Genomic DNA, 17,913 nt, shown 5'->3' with positions numbered 1-17,913 from the left:
AGGTGCTCTGCTCTTGGGGGTGGGGGAATACCAGAAACCATTAAAAAGGACTCACTTTTCCAAAAGCTGTCGATTTCCATTCTGGATATCCCTTTCCTGGGCCAGAGACCACTGCTGGGGATGCTGGGGAGAAGTTGCTGAAGTGACTAAAGGCCACAATCCCCCTTAGAAATCAGACTTCTACCCTATCCTCATTCTCTTGCCTCCTCCTTTCAGCTGTAACTTTCTCCCCCAAAACAGCCTGAGGGGGAGGCAGAAGGCTCTGATCTTTCCCTAAGCTTTTGCAGTCATCCTTGGGGAAAGCCATAGAACTGAAGAATCTCAGAATTTGAGATGAAAATGGCACCAAAGCTCATCTAATTCCTCCCCCTTGTCGACCGTGATAACAGACCTGGGACTAGAACCCAGATCTCCTGACTCCCAATTCAGAGTCCATCCCACCCAGAACCCTGGAATCTCCTTCCTGGGGAGTCTGTCCCCCCAAATAAGAAAGGCAGTTGGGTCAGCCACTCCTACTATAGTGCTAAGCTCTGCTCCCAAAATAGTCCACTATTCTGCAAGTGGCCAATCACCAACTGAGTTATTAATCCTGGAGGCCAAAACTGAAGGAAGGCTGCTTGGCTCATTGTCCTGATGAGACCCTGAGAAATGGAGCTTTAAGGAGATACAGTCTTAGCGTCTGAAATGTTACCATCCATCCACTGGAGACTTCAAGGCTTAGTCTTTCTTTTCTGACCTAGGTCTTGTCCCACTGAGCCACCTTGTCCCTTAGGACCAACACCTCCTTCCTGACTATCCCCCAACTCACCAGCTCCTCTTTCTCACCAGCCCAGATGCATGGCTCCTGGTCATGGTTCTCTGAGCTCTTGGACCCATTCCAAGGTCCTCTAAACTGTTCCCAGCGTGGCCAGAAAAGACTGAGTTCAGCCCCAGCCAGCAGTTCCAAGTCCCATAGAAGCTGAGGGAAGGTGAAAGATGGAAGGTTATAGGGGAAAAATGCCTACTCTGGAGGGTGGGGATGGGTCCTTTCTCAGTGGCCCGTACCTGTTCCTGCTCCTGCCGTCTCCGCTCCATCTCCAGCAGCACCAAAGGCAGCTCAAGTTCCCGAGGCCCGCTGGCCCCACGTACCTGAGAGTTCCCAACAGTGGGGTCAGGCCCCAACTGTGGCCTCTCTATCTGGCACTTTGCTCTCCCTTCCCCACCTCTGCCTACCTGCTGCACAGCCACCAGGAGTTCATCAAGCCTGGCAGGAGCCTGAAAGAGCTGCTGGTAGAGAGCTAGTATTTGCCCTGAGGAGAAGGGAAGCTGAGGATCCTGGAACACCACATCCGACTCCATGGGGTGAGTGAAGCCCCTTTCCTGGCGTCCCATGAAACCAGAGGACACAGACAGAGCCGATCCCCACCTCCCAACCACTCCCCAAGAGCACTCTTGAAGAACCCCCTCCCCTGCATGCATCTGAAGCTGGGAAAGGACCCCCCTCTCACTAGGGGAGTCCTCCCTCCAGGCCTCCTTGATGGCCCCAAGGAAGTATGGGAATAACAGTGAACAGGAGAATCTGGGAAGAAAGGAGGGGACAATTCCATCCCCTCAATAATTCAGAGGTCTCTGACACCTGAGCTGACCTACTGGAGAGGCCCCAGGTAGGGGCAGGGAAAGAGGAACCTGACTAGACAGTTCAGTATAATGCTCCACAGCCTGATTTTATGTAAATTTGGGGAAAACAAAGTTTTCCCTTTGCTAGTTGTTTGTCAAGGAAACTAGGAATTGCCGGTGAATTCAGAGGATGAGGACAAAAAAAATGTGTTCATGAATATGTGTATTTGTAGCTATTAGAAGGAAGCTCAGGGACCACCTGGTTTCTAATCTAACCCCTTCATTTTGCACATGAGAAAACCAAGCCCCAGAGGAGTAGGAAGATTTGCCCAACATTACACAATTAGCGAGCAGCAAGAGTGGGGTTTGAACCCCAGGCAAAGGAGGAGAAATGGGCCAACATTGCAAAGAAGCAGGTTTAGGACTGATAAGAAAACCTTTCCTAAAAGTTGGAGCTATCCCAAATGGAATGAGTTACTGTCTCATCTTAACTACAGTAAGTGGGGGAGGGCAGGACTTTGCTCCAGAGCCCTGAAGTTTAGCTGGTGCTAGCCAGTAGATATACGCTAGCAGATAGAAACGCTGAATCCACTAATTGCCAAGAAAATCGTTAAAATGGGATGCTGCCATATAGTTTTCTGGCAGCCACACACCAGGTGGAATCCATCCCAGCCCTGTCCTGCCCTCTTCCCTCCCTTGGGGTCAGTCTCCCCACCAGCAGCCTGGGAGTATACTTAGAACTGTCCTCATACAGGGCCTTGTGCACCATGGTTGTTGTCACCTCCACCCTCACCCACTTTTGGTCAGTTGAGCCTTGTGTCTCAAGGCCAAGGTCTCTCACCGAAGTGCACCCCCTCCAACTTTGAATTTGTCTCATGAAAGTAAACAGGAGACTTCTTTCATGTTGCTTGTCTGAGGCCTCAGAATTTCTGGTTATCACTCTGCACCTCACTGGAAGTTTTTCAAGGAAAGACTGGGTGACTGCTTATTGGGAATGATGGAGGGGGGTTCTTACTCGGGGGCCCTGGAGGCCCCTTCTGAGTTTCCATGGCTCCACATCTAGTGCTTCTCCTACTACACCAAAGCCACTGCAGATGATTTTCTCTCTTCTCCTCCTCCCACCTCTCTATACCCTCTTTATGATCTCCACAAATCCAGTGTTTCACAAACTGAGAGAACTGTGAACAGTGAAAGGGAAAGAGAGGAAGGGCTTCTTGGACCATCTGGGAGACAGGAATGCATGCTGGTAGGGTTCTTTGGACCTCTGTACCCTCACCTTCCCCTGATGTTGGAGGTGTTGGGTGTTCCTCCTCACCCAAAGGTAGCTCAGGAAAGATGGTGGAGTAGAGCAGGAACTCACCTGAACTCCCCCAGCTTCACCTCCAAACCACTATAAAATAAGGCCTCAAAACAACATGGTTCACACCCCCTTTTCTCTTACTCATCTCTCACCAGCAGCTAAGCAATAACTTTCCACTCGGGGAGAGGAATGAATTTATGTGCTTCCAGGTAGTCTTATAGTGGAGGAGTGGGGGTATGGGAGATAAACCATTGAAAAAAAGAAGTCTGTTGGGACCTATAGGATTGACTGTGCGTGGGGTTGAATTGTTTTATTTTTTAGATAGCAGAAATGTTCTAGTTGCCTGTTTGTAATTCCTTGTCTGTCCTTCAATGAGAAAAGGCAAAGTTAGTTATCTATCTAGCTAAGCGATTACAGGACAAGACAGACATTATATGTCTGTGGGCAAACTGCCATAAGCCAAACATGCCATCAGGAGGTGTTCTGATTTACTGTGAGTGAACCTGAGACTGGTCCAGAGAGTCCCCAGGGATGAATCCCACATTCTGCTGAGATGTCCTAATGACAAGATCATGGGCCGAGGCCCCATTCCTGCCTGGCACAGGGGCAATCAGCACTAGCCAGGTCTGGCATGGAAGAAACTTTAGTATAGAAGAATCTCTTGAGAAATGTAGGGCCACCTAGTTTGGGATTAGGTAGATTCATCTTATGTAGATCCTAGTTACCTTATCTTGGGGTATTCCTTCTTCCCTTATAAATAAATCCTAGAAAAATGTCTTTTTGTGGTCTGAGGAGAGAATAAAGAAAAAGGAGGAATTGAGTGCTAGAAAGCCCACCTGGAGGTGTTGGGAGCAGTGAAAGAAACGAGAAGGGAATTAGAAGTCAGAGGGAGTAGATTTTGCAACCAAGCTAGTTTGGGGGCCTTGAAGGCCTAGAAAGTCCTCTATTTTGAATTAGGACTCTGGGAACTTTGATAAGGAATATGTAAAGGCTGAAGGCAGGGTTCCTTGGCATATCTCTGAAAGGAGGAACTAGTGTTATAGGGCAAGGGTACTGTGACCTCTAACAGCAGATAGAGCAGAGAAGGGTTCAGAAGGTGTTATGAAGGATGCAAATGTCACTAGCATGGTGATATAAAATCATTGCTGCTTGGCCCAACAACTCAGGCAGCCCACAGCACAGCTGCCACAATGACACACTCCTCAGGGCATAGCTATCAGAGTCATACAAGGGTGATACAGGGACTCGGGGGAGCCAAGGTCACCAGACACCCCTGAGCCATACCACTCAGCCACAGTAAGGTTGCACAGAGCCCTCCCATTCTCCCTGTCTCCAGCAGACTCAATTCTGCAGAGTATGAGGCCTAGCTATGCCAACAGATCTTGGCTGTTCCTCTCTGTGGAGATCCAGATAGAAGAGAAGGCAGATGTTTTTGTTAGTGCTACTGGTTATTAAGTTATTGAGTGAGCTGAATTGAAACAGCAGTTGCTACCTTGCTGCTTTCACAGTTCAATTGCTCTGACTGGGAATGCTGATTTCTGGTCAAAGCATCATTGGCTCCTAGATTTAGAGCTGGCCGAAAACTCCACTTTCACATTTAAAAACTAAAGACCAGCAAGGTTATATGATTTAAACTAGGCATACAGTTGGTTTCAGAGATAGGATCTGATCAAGTCTTCTTGACTAATCCTCTCTGCCCTGTTGACACTGCCTCTCAGGTCAGTGAGGCCACAGGCCCAGTTCTAGGTCCTTGCATTTGTTACACATTCCCCCTTTACCAGGCCTGGGGATCAAAATGCCAAGTCATGTTCGGGTCCCTCCTATTTCAGCATCAGTATTCATGTCAGCACCAGGGAGGTCCAGTGGACCAGAATATTCCTCATAAGAAAAGAGCTAAGGCATGAGGGAAGGGCTAGGGCTGCTCCCAGGTAACATTCTTCTCCAGTTTTCAGTATTCCTAGGATGCCTTTCTTCAGGAAAATGTGGCTGGGAATAATGATGGCCTAGACTTCTCCCCATTTCCAATCACAGTGCAATCCTGGGGCCTCGGTGAAGATAAATGAATGGCAGCAGCAAAGATAGGCCCAGGGAAGCATTTAATGTTGTGAATACAGGTTACAGTGGGGAGCCTTGGGCACACAGTCCTTGTCCCCTTGTCCCCCAACTCCTTCTCTTCAAAAATGAAACCAAGATGAGCAGCAACTCACACATGTGAGTGACCCCACTCCTTGGGCCACTTTAGGGAGGGAGATGGATGGTGAACCTGCTTGGAGCTAGTGTGATCATGATGAGTTATCTGACCATAAGAGGCTGGTTTCCAGAGGAAAAGTGTCAAGGTGGGAAGTACCTGGAGTTGGGAGCAGAGCCCCCCAATCCCTAGTGAGTCCGAGTCTGGGAGGGGTGTTAGGCCCCCTTCCAGATGACACTCAGGTTTTGCTCTGGAGGTGTCCACCAGGGGTGGGCCTTGGGTCCGTGGTGAGCAGGACAGGGGGGCAGGACTCAGGAGATATGCAGTGAGCTTCATGCTCCACCAGCCCTGCTGGGCACCGGCAGCCAGGTACACAAGGTCGTATACAGTGGGCTGCTAGTTCACTCAGAGGTACATGTTGGTTGTAGCAGGTCCGGGGGCAGGGAGGGCCACATTCATCAAAGATGAAGCCTTGGTCCAGGGGGCAGCCCACCACTGTAGGGAAAGCAGACATTCTCAGTGCCAGGCATCAACCTGGTTATATTCTTGCCTGTCCCCTCCCTACCCCCCATTCAACCTACTCTAAGCAGCTCCTCCTCTGAGCACATTCTAGAATTCTAGAAACTCAGTGGAAAAGGGATCCCAAAGATCAGTCCGGAGGAATCAACACTCTTGTGTGCCAACCAGATTAAAATGCAATCAGCAAATACTTAACAAAATAAAGAAAAATACAATAAAACTTAGATATTAGCCTGTGGTTTTCTAAGTCAATATGAAGCCACAGGGAATCTTATGTATAGTTTAATGGTTCTGTTTCTATTGGAGTTCAACAGCATTGATCTGGTCCAAAGCACCTGATCCAACCCACACTCCCTTGACAACATGCCTGGTTTTACCAGGTCTACCAGTCTTTTATTGAACACTAACTGATGGGACACTACCAGAGGCAACCCATTTCAAGCTAGGACATTTCTATTTATTAGGAAGTTTTTTTCTTACACAGTTGACTTCTGCAACTAATACCCATTAGTTCTGCCCTCTGGGGACGAAACAGAATAAGCCTGATTCTTTTTTTCACAACAGCCCTTCAAACAGTAGAAGGTACCTCTTTTCTTTCTTGCTGAACTCCCCCTCCCACTTTGTCTTCTCCAAGCTAAACCTCCACAATTCTCCCAGTCTTACCGCAGGGTGTTGGACCCCGCCAGATGGGAGTGATGCCTGCTTGGCGGCAGCGGGTAGCATAAGCCTCCAGGGCATCGCAGAGGCAAGCATCAGCAGAGGCACCAGTTCCACAGGCACACAGATCATAGACGCAAGCAGCAAAGAAGGGCTCAGGGGGTACAGCCTTGTGGCAGCGCTGGAACGCCAATGACTTCAGCATGGCACAGCGGGCATTGGCTTCACGCCGGGCCCGGTATCCCGCCTCCCGGCACGGATCTACTTCTCGGCCTGGGGAACATGGGTGGCTGAGTCCAGGTCCTTCTGGGATCTAGAAGGAGGAGATCCCAAAGATGACTGTATCCAGTGAAAGAGAATCCCTTTGGGGGTAGGAACTCTTTTTGTATTCCCAGTGTAGCACAGTGGGGATATTGTGGCACATAATAGATTCTTAATAAATGTTTGTCAAAAAGGTCATAATGACATCGATAATATTTATACACTACATTTGTATTTCAAAGTTCTTTTGCACTCTGTCTTCTAAACATTGCTTTGTGACAGGTAGATGTGTGTAATTATCCCCATTTTACATGGAGGGAAACTGAGACTCAGATTAAAAGACTTGTCCTCCGACCTACCAATTTTGGGTGTCCTTCAGTGCTATGTCCTCAGCCCTATTCTCTCTGTGTCTCTGTCTCTGTGTGTGTGTCTCTCTCTGTCTCTGTCTGTGTCTCTATCTGTCTCTGTCTCTGTGTCTCCATCTCTCTCTGTGTGTCTCTGTGTCTCTCTGTCTCTGTCTGCTGTCTTTCCCTGTCTCTGTCTCTCTGTCTCTGTCTCTTTCTTCAATTTTCCCCTTAGTGATCTCATCCATTCACACATGACCTTGCTGCAGATTCTATAGACCCAACCACCAAATCTTCCTTGAGTTCCAGTCTCATATCTTCCACTGCCTGCTCAGCATCTCCACATGGATATATTACTGAGATCTCAAATGCAGCGTTTTCAAAACTCAGCTTATCTTCTCCCCCCCCCCCCCCAAATGTGCTTCTCCTCCCAACTTATTTCTGTTTAAGGTAGCATCATCCAGTCTCCCATGCTTGAAGCCTCAGTCACCTTGGACTTCTCCCTCTCCCTCACCCAACCTCCACCCACCCCCACTCCCATCTACTATATTTTGACGATTCTACTTTTACAGTCCCTCTCATGTCCACGCTTTCCGTTCAATGCATATTAGCTATCACCTGATAGCCTTTTGATGGATCTCCCTGCCTCCAAACCTGACTGATGCACAGGACTGCATTAGCCTTGTCATTCCCCTGTTCAAAAACCTTTCCTAGTGTCTACAGAATAAAATACAAACCCTCCAAGCCTGTAATTGGAGGGACTGCACAGTGTTGCTCCAATCCACCTATTCAGCGTTATTTCACGTTACTATCTTTTACATTATTTAAATTCCAGCCAAATTGGACTGTTGGCTTATTCCCTTATCTCGCCCTCTCTAGACACCAGGCAGTCATAAAGTCACCCCCTACCCCTGGGATTCTTTTCCTTCTCATTTCCAGCTTATTGAAATCCTCTCTCTAGGCCTCCAAGGCTCAATTCAGGGGCCACTTCCATCCTAAAGCCCCCTCAGATCTCTTCAACTGAATGTGATCTTTGCCCCCTCAAATTTTCATAGAACATTGGTCTGGACCTCACTTCAACCCCCTCCCAGTCTGCAACATATCATAACTTATTTGTGAGCACATTGTATCTAGCCTATTAGATTATAAACTCCCTGAAGGCAGGGGCTCAGTTCTTCATTTTTGTATCCCCAGTGTCTAGTAATGTTTATTTCTCCTTGGATTTATATTTCCAGGGCTTAGGACAGGCCTGGGAAATAATTAGTGCTTAATAAATGTTTGATGACTTGTTGACTAGTACAGTGCCCAGCACATAGGAGGTGATTATCACTTAGCTAATTTATAGTAGTCCAAGGTTTTTTCTTTTAGGCTGCCTTAGCCTATCCCCAGGACTATTGGATAACAACCAGTCAGCATTTATATAGCCCTTTACAGTCTGCAAAGTGCTTTACAAACAACTGATAATGTTTAATATAAAATTTTGGAATAATCTCTTTGTTCTCTCTGAAGCAAACTCAGAGAATGCCTCTTCCTATGTCAACAAAAGCCTGCCAAGGCTGACTTAACATTCCTTAAGTGACCTTTAACCTAAGACACTATCTTGAATAATGGGACGTTTTCCATATCTTAATATTTGCAGACATATACTATGTTATGGCATGTTAATGGTAAAGAAAACACAGACATCTTAGGTCGTAATTTCTATTGAACTTTGTTTACCCTTTCCTATGTCAGTTATCTATTTAGGGCAGGAAGCCTGCCACTTACTAGTGGTGGGATTTCTGAGACATATGTTTACCCAGCTTGGAATCCCAAGGCCTGACCAACATTACTTTGTTAATTGTCCTGTCTTACGGAATTTATGATTTGCTCAATTAGGAGAGTTCCTTTCTCACGGCAAAATGTATATAATCCAGAAGATTTCTGCACTGGGTAGCCAGAACATTTCTGGCTCCATAATGCATTATGTAACTGTTTTCTTTATGGGGAATTGATCAATTAATTAATTAAATCATAAAATGTATGCATTTAGCCATGTTGCCTTTTCTCTAACCAAGTTTTCAGGTCAACACAACTTATTTCATTGCCACAATAACCCTAGGAAGTAAGTGGTGTTATTATCTTTATTTTACAGAGAAGGAAACTGAGGCAGATAGAAGTTAAATGACTTGCCCAAGGTCATACAGCTAGTAAGTCTCTGAGTCCACATTTGAACTCAGATCTTCCTGACTCCAGGTCCAAATACAAAGAGGAAAACTCCAGAGACTTTACACCAAAGAAAAAGGGTCAATGGCCCACCTATTGCATTCTGCTAGATCTGAGTCACATATCTATCTGCCCCTTCTGTCTCCCCTTTATCCTCCTGGAGGCTTTACCTGGCTTTGTCTGCATCCTGGATAACCACTCATTTCTACAGCTTTTTGATGTTCAAAGTTCTTTTCTCACCACAACTCTGTTAAAGGATTATTACCCCCATTTTACAAATAAGGAAATAGGAAGCCCAGGAAATTCAAGGAATTTGTCCATGACTACAGCTAGCAAGTGTTGGAGATGGGACTTAAGTTCAAATCTGACAAGGCCAGTGCTCTTTAAAAAAATATGTGTGTATGTATATACATATATATTTTTCATATATATGCATATTTTAAAGTAACTTTTCATTAGCATGATGTAAGGGATAGAGAGAAAGCCCCTGAATCGGGAAGACTGTGTTCAAGGCTAGCCTTTGACCTATATTGTTTGTGTGACCTTAGTCTCTTAATGCCCCCAGCTACTAAGACTAGTTACTGAGAATCAGTCAATCAATCATCAATCAATCAATTGAAGCCAGGTTTCTCACCAGGAGTTCCCTGTACTGATAAAGTCACAGGTCAGTTCCACTCCCCCCTGCCCCCCAATAGTTACTGACACATTTAGTGTGGACACTACAGATGCTTCCCCATTACCCCTACGAAGACTAGTCCCTAAAAAGGCGGCAGCAGGAGGGCTGAATCCTTTCATTTTGCCAGCACAGAACATTGTCAGCCTGAGGATGGAGTTTTGCCGCTTCTTGCTCTACCCAACGCTCTTTCCATGGGAGTTCATCCCCTCTGCGAGGGCTTGCCCTGGGTGCCCCAGTCCTCCCCAGTAGGCAAGCTCTCTCACCTGCCAGCTGTTGCCAAAGGCCGCCTCCGAGGGCAGGAGCAGCCCGGACGGACCCTGCAGCTCATCCTGTGTGAAGCCGTTGAAATTCCCACAGAGCCCGCAGGTTCGACCTCGGTATGAGCCCGGCAAGGTGACCTCCACCTGGGACTGCCCGTTCCACAGCACCTGAGGGGAGAGGCGAGGTAGAAGGGGACGCTGACAGTAGGGGGAGCCCCGGGACCTGCAGAGGAAGCACTGCAGGGGCATCTTAGGTACCACACCAAACATTAATATTGGGATGAAAGGCCAAAGGCCATAGGGAAGAACAACGTGCAAATTCCTATGCCAGGGATAAGTTTGTGTTATCTCAGCTTCTATTCCAAAGAAGAAGCGTGTCTCAACTCATGAATGTGACCATCAGCTAAAATAGTCCTTGAATCTGGGTACTAACTGTGAAATGCAAACACATTTGTAGACATTTTAACACTTTCTACATATTTCTAGAAATTTAATCGCGTTTTCACCCACTTTGTTGCTTAGGGCGTAGGAAAGAGTTTTAGGTATAGATCTAGAACTGGAAAATCCCTTCATTTTACAGATGAGGAAACTGAGGCACAGAGAGGAACGTGCCTTGGTAACATAATTTAGGGATGTATGTATATATGTATGTTGGTGGGTGGTGGTGAAAGGGATAAATGGAACACGAATCTTAGAACTAAATGCCCACCTTCTCCAATTACCGCGCCCCTCTCCCCACCCCCGGTCCTAAGCAACACCAACCCTCCCTGCTCTGTCCCTCTTTGTCCTAGTCTTGTCTCCCTCCTTCCAACCTTAAGCCCCAGCTGGGCATGCAGTAACACGGTGCCTCCTCTCAACTCCACGTAGAGTAGGGGCTCCTTCAGGAAGGGCAAGGATACAGGGTGTCCATCCACCTGGGGGTAGTTGGGACAAGCATCACAACGAGTGTGGGTACCTGTGGAATGTTCGCTTCCCCTCCCCGCCCCGCCGCTCTTTCCCACCAGCGTCCACTCTGGGCTGGACTTCAGGAGCCCCTGCCCCTCACCGTGACCACTCGGTCCTGCAGGAGCCGAATGACTGCGTCTCCAAGGAGCACAGTCACCTCCTTGGTCCAGGCCACACCCCTCCGGCCCCGGTCATCGTTGGTCACTTGGATGCTGTAGGTACAAGGGGTTGGTGCTAAGGCGGCTGGGGGACTGAGTCTGGCCCGGTGGAGGAAGGAGGGAACTCTGCCCGGGTGGCCCACCTGAAGTCCCCGCCGTGGCAGTCTTTGGTCAGTACGTAACTGCAGGAACCCTGAAAGTGCAACAGGCGGCCGTCGAAGGTGCGATAATGCGGGTCCCCGAAGGCTAGGCAGGAAGCTGGGCGGGGGAGGCAGCGGGGGCAGCAGCTCCCGGGATCCAGGACGGGGGCTTCCTCCTAGCTCAACCCACAGAGATCATACATACAAAATCATAGCCCTTGAGAGCTGGAAGGGACTCTGGACAGCATCTAGTTCCCCCACCCCATCCCAACCCCCCGCCCTCACCGAACGTGGTCAGGGGAGCGGGGACCAGAACCCCACCTCTCCGCCCAGAGCAAGGAAACTCTTTGTAGAAGGCACTATCCTCTCCCAGAGTACGCAAGGTGGGGCCTTCAGAGTTCTGTCCCTGGGCCCAAACCCCTTCTTTAAGACGGTACTTGTCAACTTAGAATTTTTCCAAGACTGTCCCAGAATTTCTAAAAACACTGACTCCCAAGCTGTTGTCTTGCTAGGGAGGGGTGGTTTTGGCAGTCCGTATGGATTCGGTGAACCACATTCCCTCTAATGTCCCAGGCACCTTCAAAGAGCAGGTACATGCCCTGTCTCTCTCTCTGCTTGGCCAGATCCTCGTGGTATATATCCCAAGGTAAAACCCCCAGCACCTGGGGCTCTTCCCATAGAAAGCCTATTCGGAGGGTGGTGTTCCTCTCTTTAGCCTGGGGTAGGGGTGGGGAATCTTGGTCTTCAAGTGGCTAGAAGGGCCGCCCTTTGACCGATTATAAACTTCACCAAACGTTCTGGTTCTCTAGGCAGCAGGTTCCCCACCCCTGCTCCAGGCCCTGGAGATTCCTGGGCACTCACAGGGTCACAGGTAACCAGAGAACAGTGCTGACCGCGACACTGCAGGGTTCCGGCCACACAGGAGCAGCTGGTACATTCATCTACCACCCAGTGCTCTCCTGAGGGCACCACGTGGCCCTTATAAGAGCAGGAAGGGCTGGGGGCTGAGGAGACACAAAGGAGAGAAGGAAGGAAACAATTAGAGATGTAAATTGTCCTCTGATCACTTTGGCTGTATCCCAGAGACTTTAACTTGCTGTCTCATTCTTGTCATTCTCTCTAATGAAATTAGTGACCGTTTCTGTGATTAGTTCTTTAATCCACTCATTCTTTAAAATTAGGTTGTTTAATCTCCAATTAATTTTTAATCTGTTTCCAGTTTAATCTGAATACGATTTTTATTGCATTGTGATCTGAAGAGGATACTTTTAATATTTCTGCTTCTAACTATAAAATTTTTATATCCTAGTATATGGTCAATCTCTGTAAAGCTACTGCTGAGGAAAAGGTGTATTCCTTCCTGTTCCCATTTAGTTCCCTCCAGATGTCTATCATATAAACATTTATGAACATTATGTTCCTAGCTCTTTACTTTACTAACATTACCTCAATCTTCACAACCCTGGGAGGTAGGTGCTATTATTATCTTCATTTTACAGTTGAGAAAACTGAGGAAAACAATAGTTAGGTGGCTTGCATAGTTAGTGCCTAAGGCCAGATTTTAATTCAGATATTCCTGACTCCAAGCCAAGGCATTCTATCCACTGCACTGCCTAGCAACCTCTGCAGGGAATAGGGGAAGAGAGGAGTGTCCATACCCTCCTCCATCCATGGTCCAGACTACCTGGTTACATTCCCCACACAGGACAGTACTACCGGTGAGATGCAAATATATCTTCCCCAGTGACACACTTAGATATTGGTCATAGCAAGTGCCCATATTACATTCTGGTGTCTAACCATCAGGGCAGACCGGAACTGGGTATTCCTCTGTGTGACACTCTATATGACCCAGTCTGGGACAGATAATAAGATTTTGAATTAGACAGAACTTTAGGGGATTAGTCCAAATGCCCATGCTTAACTGAGAGGTGAAGTGAATTGCTTAGTATCACACAATTCTTAGGGAGCAGAGGCAGTGTTTGAACCCAGGTCCTCTGGATACAAATCAGGTACCCTTTCACTGTCCTGTGATGCCTCCTGTGAAGTTGAAGGTGACCTCCCATCCTAGGCAAAGTGACTAATATTCAATGTTTGTTGTCCTCTACTTGCTCCAACTCGCCAAGGGGCAAAAAGAAGCCTTCCCCTCTGCCCCTTTCTGACCCAGAGATGCCTCTGCAGGGCCGTGTTTCATGATTACCTGGGTGGCCTCTTTTTTCCCCATCCCTTTTAAGAGCAGCCTCCCACCGGGCTGCCTTTCCTCCAGTCTCTTCCTTTGTGGCCTGAGCTCCCGTGGGAGGTACATGGAAGAGAAGCATTACTGCCATCCCTCCAGTTTTCTCCACCTGCCATGTGAAGGACTTCTGCCTCAATCACACACTCTGTGGATGAAGAAATGGGCAGCTAGGTAGTACAGTGGATAGAACCCTGGACTTGGGATCAGGAAGATGAGTTCAAATCCAGCCTCACATACTTACTAGATGTCTGACCCTGGGCAAGTCACTTAACCCTGTTGGCCTCAGTTTCCTCATCTGTTGTTGTTTGTCCTTTGTCCTCACTCAAATCCTCATCTGTAAAATGACCTGAGGAAGGAAAAGGCAAACCATTCTAATGTCTTTGCCAAGAAAATACCAAAACGGGATCACAAAGAGTCAGATGTGGCTGAAATGACAACAACACGGCTGGAGACATGAGATTTAGGGTTCTCATACCTTTATTTCATCCTAGGCACTCAGAGATCCTCCAAGACAACTCTGACTCTGATCCTCCTCAACTTCTGTGCCACCCGCCCCACTTTGCTCCATATGTAACCCCCACCTCATGGCCAGCATGGTGTGGTGGGAAGTTTGCCAGACTTGGAATCCAAATGATCTGGATTCAAGCTCAAGCACTCCCACTTACTGCTTTTGTGAACTTGGGTAAGTCACTTTACCTCTGAGAATCTGTTTCCTCATCTGTAAAATGGGGATAATAATGCAGGCTGCATCTACCTAACTAATAATAACTAACATTTATTTTTGCAAGGGAAACACTTTTTAAACCCAAAAGCACTATAAAAATACTCATTATTATCGTTAGACCAGAGATTCTGATCATCAATCCTGCTTAGAAGATTTGGTCCTTGGGATCTAGAGGCATAAAATCATTACTTTAGAGCTAGAAGGAACCTAAAATCAACCCTTTATTTGACAAATAAAGATCATGAGACCCAGAAGTGGCTAATTTGTCCAGGAGCATGTAGCACAGTGCTTGGTATATAGTATATGGTAGGTATATAGTAGGTACTTAGTAAATGTTCGTTGACTGACTGACTACATGGTTGTACTGGGCTTCAGATTAAGGGCCTCTGACTTTAAATCTGATGTTCTTTCTTCTGTGTACGGTTCTTCATCCAAGCGAGGGAGGGACCCATGAGACAGTTATGAGCCTTTGAGCTTCCACACGCACACCCCAAGACCCCCAGGCCAAGCTGCTGAAGCTCTGGCCAAAAGTCAGGGGGGGAGATTTCCCGCTCTCTCCTCTCCACTCTATAAAGGAGGAGGAGTCCTCAATTCTTATTCCCACTCGCAGACCCGATGGCCCACTCACCTATGCTGCCAAGGGACCGGCAGCTGGGCAGCTTGAGAGGGGAGCTGTTTACTCACCACGGCAAGTAGGGCAGCAGTTCCCTGGCATGGTGTGGTGCTCGGCAGGTGGGCAGTTGAGCTGGGGGCACGTGAGGCGGATGCAGAGCCAAGTCAGATCCTGGGCAGAGTGAGCAATGGAGGGCAGAAGTTGAGGCTGGGGACGAGGCATAGTGGGGAAAGGGACCAACTAGAAGGGGCTTGTCAGTCAGTCAGTAAACATCTGTCCGGCACCTACTATGTGCCAAGCATTGTATACAAAAAGTAGCAAAAGAGAGTCCCTGCCCTCAAGGAGCTCAGCTCCCAATCTAACGGAGGAGACAAGCAAACACATATGTACAAACAAGCTATATTCAGGGTAAATAGGAAATAATTAACAGAAGGAGAGCGTAGAATGAAGCGGGGTTGGGAAAGGCTTCCTGTAGAAGACAGGCTTTAAAAGAAGCCAGAGGAGTTAGTGGGCAGAATTGAAGAAAGCAGGGTCAGAGTTAGAGCCTAAGAAAAGAGATGGAGTGGCTTGTTCTTGGAATAATAATGATAATTCTAGGTAACACGTATGTAGCACTTATTTTGGGCCAGACACTGTGCCAAGTACTTTATAATCATCTCATTCGATCCTCACGGTAACCCCAGGAGGGAGGTGCTATTATCATTCCCATCTTAAAGATATGGAAACTGAGGTAGAGACAGAGGATAAGTGACTTGCCCAGAGCTACATGGCATGTAAGTGTCTGAGGCTGGATTTGAGCTCAGATCTTCCTGATTCCAGACCTGGGGCTTTATCCACACCCACCTGGCAGCCCCCTAGCTGGTCAGGAGGCCAGTGTCACTAGATCAATGGGTACATGGAGAGAGTTAGTGTAAAGAACACTAGAAAGGAAAAACAGGTTATAAAGGACTTTGAATGCCAAACAGGCTTTTGTAGGGAGACACTGGAGTTTAATGAACAGGGAGGTAACATGGTCAGTCCTATGCTTTAGGAAAATGACTGGTGGCTGAACAAAGGCTAAATTGGAAGGGGGAAAGACTTGAGTCATGCAGACCCACCAGCAGGCTACTGCAATAATCAAAGGGAGGTGGTGAGGGCCTGTACCTAGATGGTGGCAGCATCCAAGGAGAGAACGGGACTTGAGGATCTCAGGAGACTTAGCAACATCTCTATGAGTGGGGGAACAAGTAGAGTTCTATTGAGGTAGGACAGGATTATAGCTAGAAGTGACCCAAGAGGCCATCTGTCTAGTGTTCCCCTCCCAAGAGAAGAAGAGCCCAAGGCCTCCAGTGGGTTACATGATTGCTCAAGGTTACACAAGGGGTAAGTAGCCCAGACTGGATTTCAATCCAGATGATCTGATTCCAAATCCAGTGCTTCTATTCTTTAGCCCCTCAGTCTCCAGAAGACAAGAGTATAGGCTGAGGGGAGCTGTGCTCTTGAAGCTGCTGGGCCAGAGAAGAGCCCCTTTCACTCTCAAGCTCTGAGAGGGTTGGGGCTTGGGCCTCACCTGACATTGACATGTGTAACAGGGGTCTGGTGGGGTCAGCTCCCTGCCCAGCAGGCCAGCAGTGCAGTTACTCAGGGCTTCTGTGGAGATAGCCACAGAGAGGCTAGGGTTAGAGGCTGAGGTCCCTGTGCCCCCTGACTCTGAATGAGCAGGAAACAGTGGCTCCCAACATGTCATGGCCCACATTCTCCTCTTTACTCTTCCATCTTGGCCTCCCCCTTCCCAGCTTGAGGGACTTACGGGCACATGTTGGACAGCAGTTCTGGGGACCAGGAGGCAGGAGCTGACTGGGAGGACAGCCCACCAAGCTGGGGCAGTGTCTCCGGTAACAACGTAGGTGTGGGGTGCCTTGTGGTGATAACTAGAAGGAAATGGGGTGGTATGGGCACATTTACACGTGAGCCAGTCTCCTAGTGTGTTAAATAACATGTGTTCTGCCCTGCATGGCCCACTCAGGTGGTTCCCTACCTCACAGATGCAGACCTCGCAGGGGTCGCTGCCTGGCTGGAAACTCTCTCCAGGCTTATATGTCTGGCCTTCATGTACACAATCTGCGATGAAGGAAAGATCAACAACATCTTCCTCTCCTAGGGCACTGCCTGAGAAGGACCCCTTCCTTTATTCTTCACCCAACCCAGCTGAGAAGCTGGGGACAAAGGGGAAAGAGAGGCACAGAATCTGGGACGAGCGACTACAAAGTAGAAATTGGGTAAAGCCCGTGGTTACAACAAAGGCAGGAGTTCTGGATTCTTGTTTTTCTGTTCATCCTTCATTCTCAAAGAGGTCCAGTGAGGACTTTGGAGTGAAATGGGTTCAAGTGAGGCAGAGCTGTGCAAAGGCATGAGCCTCACATGGTCCTCCGGGGTCATTGGAGTCCATGGGCATGACAAGAGTCAAGAGGACTGGTGATGGCCCCAGGAGTACTAGACCCCAGCAGTCTTGCCAGCCCAGCCCCCTTCCTGCTGCTACCCTCCCAAACCCTGCTACACCATTTTCTCCTAGCCCTGACCCTCAGGTACCATCACAGAGTGGGCAGCAGTCTGTAGACCCTTGTTGGGGATGGGCACAGGAGCTGACACAGTGGATATGGGCGCAGGTGATGATGCCCTGGTGGCATATGCAGGAGGAGCAGGGAGCATCCAGAGGGGTCCAGCTGCTGCCCTCAGGGTGTTCCCCATCTGGGGACAGGCATCCTGCAGGAAAATGTGAGGGGATGGGCAATCTGAGGGCTCGACCTCAATTTGGCTCCTTCCATCTTTTGACTGGCACAGGGTTCAAGGAAGGAAGGGGCAGAGATATTGCTGATTAGGTAGGCAGTAGGGAGGGAATCTGCTATGATGCAAAGTTCACCTAGAAAAGGTCCTGAAGGTGAAAAAGCTGCCCAGACTACAGGAGGCCTTGGAGGGGGCCTGAGGGGAAAAAAGGGGTCTGAGGAGCAAAGACTCATCTCATTGAAGAGCTGAAAGGGATTTAAGTGACCATCTCAACCCAACCTCCTCCTGGAAAAGAGGTCTTCTGCCCAAAGACCTCTTCCAGTGAAAA

At 48.2% G+C, this 17,913-nt stretch overlaps 1 protein-coding gene across 4 annotated transcripts in view; it reads right to left on the bottom strand.

Annotated features, from left to right (window-relative positions):
• Nucleotides 1-4,975: 4,975 nt before the first annotated feature.
• The window catches only part of KCP (kielin cysteine rich BMP regulator), a 32,483-nt gene continuing 19,545 nt past the window's right edge, over nucleotides 4,976-17,913 (bottom strand). For 3 of the 4 annotated variants that reach the window (XM_072652795.1, XM_072652799.1, XM_072652798.1), the window contains 12 exons: nucleotides 17,391-17,564; nucleotides 16,840-16,922; nucleotides 16,612-16,732; nucleotides 16,372-16,451; nucleotides 14,894-14,993; nucleotides 12,111-12,253; nucleotides 11,253-11,425; nucleotides 11,052-11,163; nucleotides 10,819-10,920; nucleotides 10,010-10,174; nucleotides 6,267-6,573; nucleotides 4,976-5,579 (listed from right to left, as the gene is read on the bottom strand). In XM_072652795.1, coding sequence (XP_072508896.1) covers nucleotides 5,323-5,579; nucleotides 6,267-6,573; nucleotides 10,010-10,174; nucleotides 10,819-10,920; nucleotides 11,052-11,163; nucleotides 11,253-11,425; nucleotides 12,111-12,253; nucleotides 14,894-14,993; nucleotides 16,372-16,451; nucleotides 16,612-16,732; nucleotides 16,840-16,922; nucleotides 17,391-17,564 — 1,817 coding nt within the window. In that variant the 3' untranslated portion in view covers nucleotides 4,976-5,322. The remainder of the gene's footprint in view (nucleotides 5,580-6,266; nucleotides 6,574-10,009; nucleotides 10,175-10,818; nucleotides 10,921-11,051; nucleotides 11,164-11,252; nucleotides 11,426-12,110; nucleotides 12,254-14,893; nucleotides 14,994-16,371; nucleotides 16,452-16,611; nucleotides 16,733-16,839; nucleotides 16,923-17,390; nucleotides 17,565-17,913) is intronic. The other variant, XM_072652796.1, reaches the window with a different exon arrangement.

The sequence above is a fragment of the Notamacropus eugenii genome, chromosome 3 (assembly GCF_028372415.1).
Source record: "Notamacropus eugenii isolate mMacEug1 chromosome 3, mMacEug1.pri_v2, whole genome shotgun sequence".
NCBI lineage: Eukaryota > Metazoa > Chordata > Mammalia > Diprotodontia > Macropodidae > Notamacropus > Notamacropus eugenii.
Note: the sequence above shows the minus strand (reverse complement) of the source record. Positions and strands in the feature narration are given on the sequence as shown.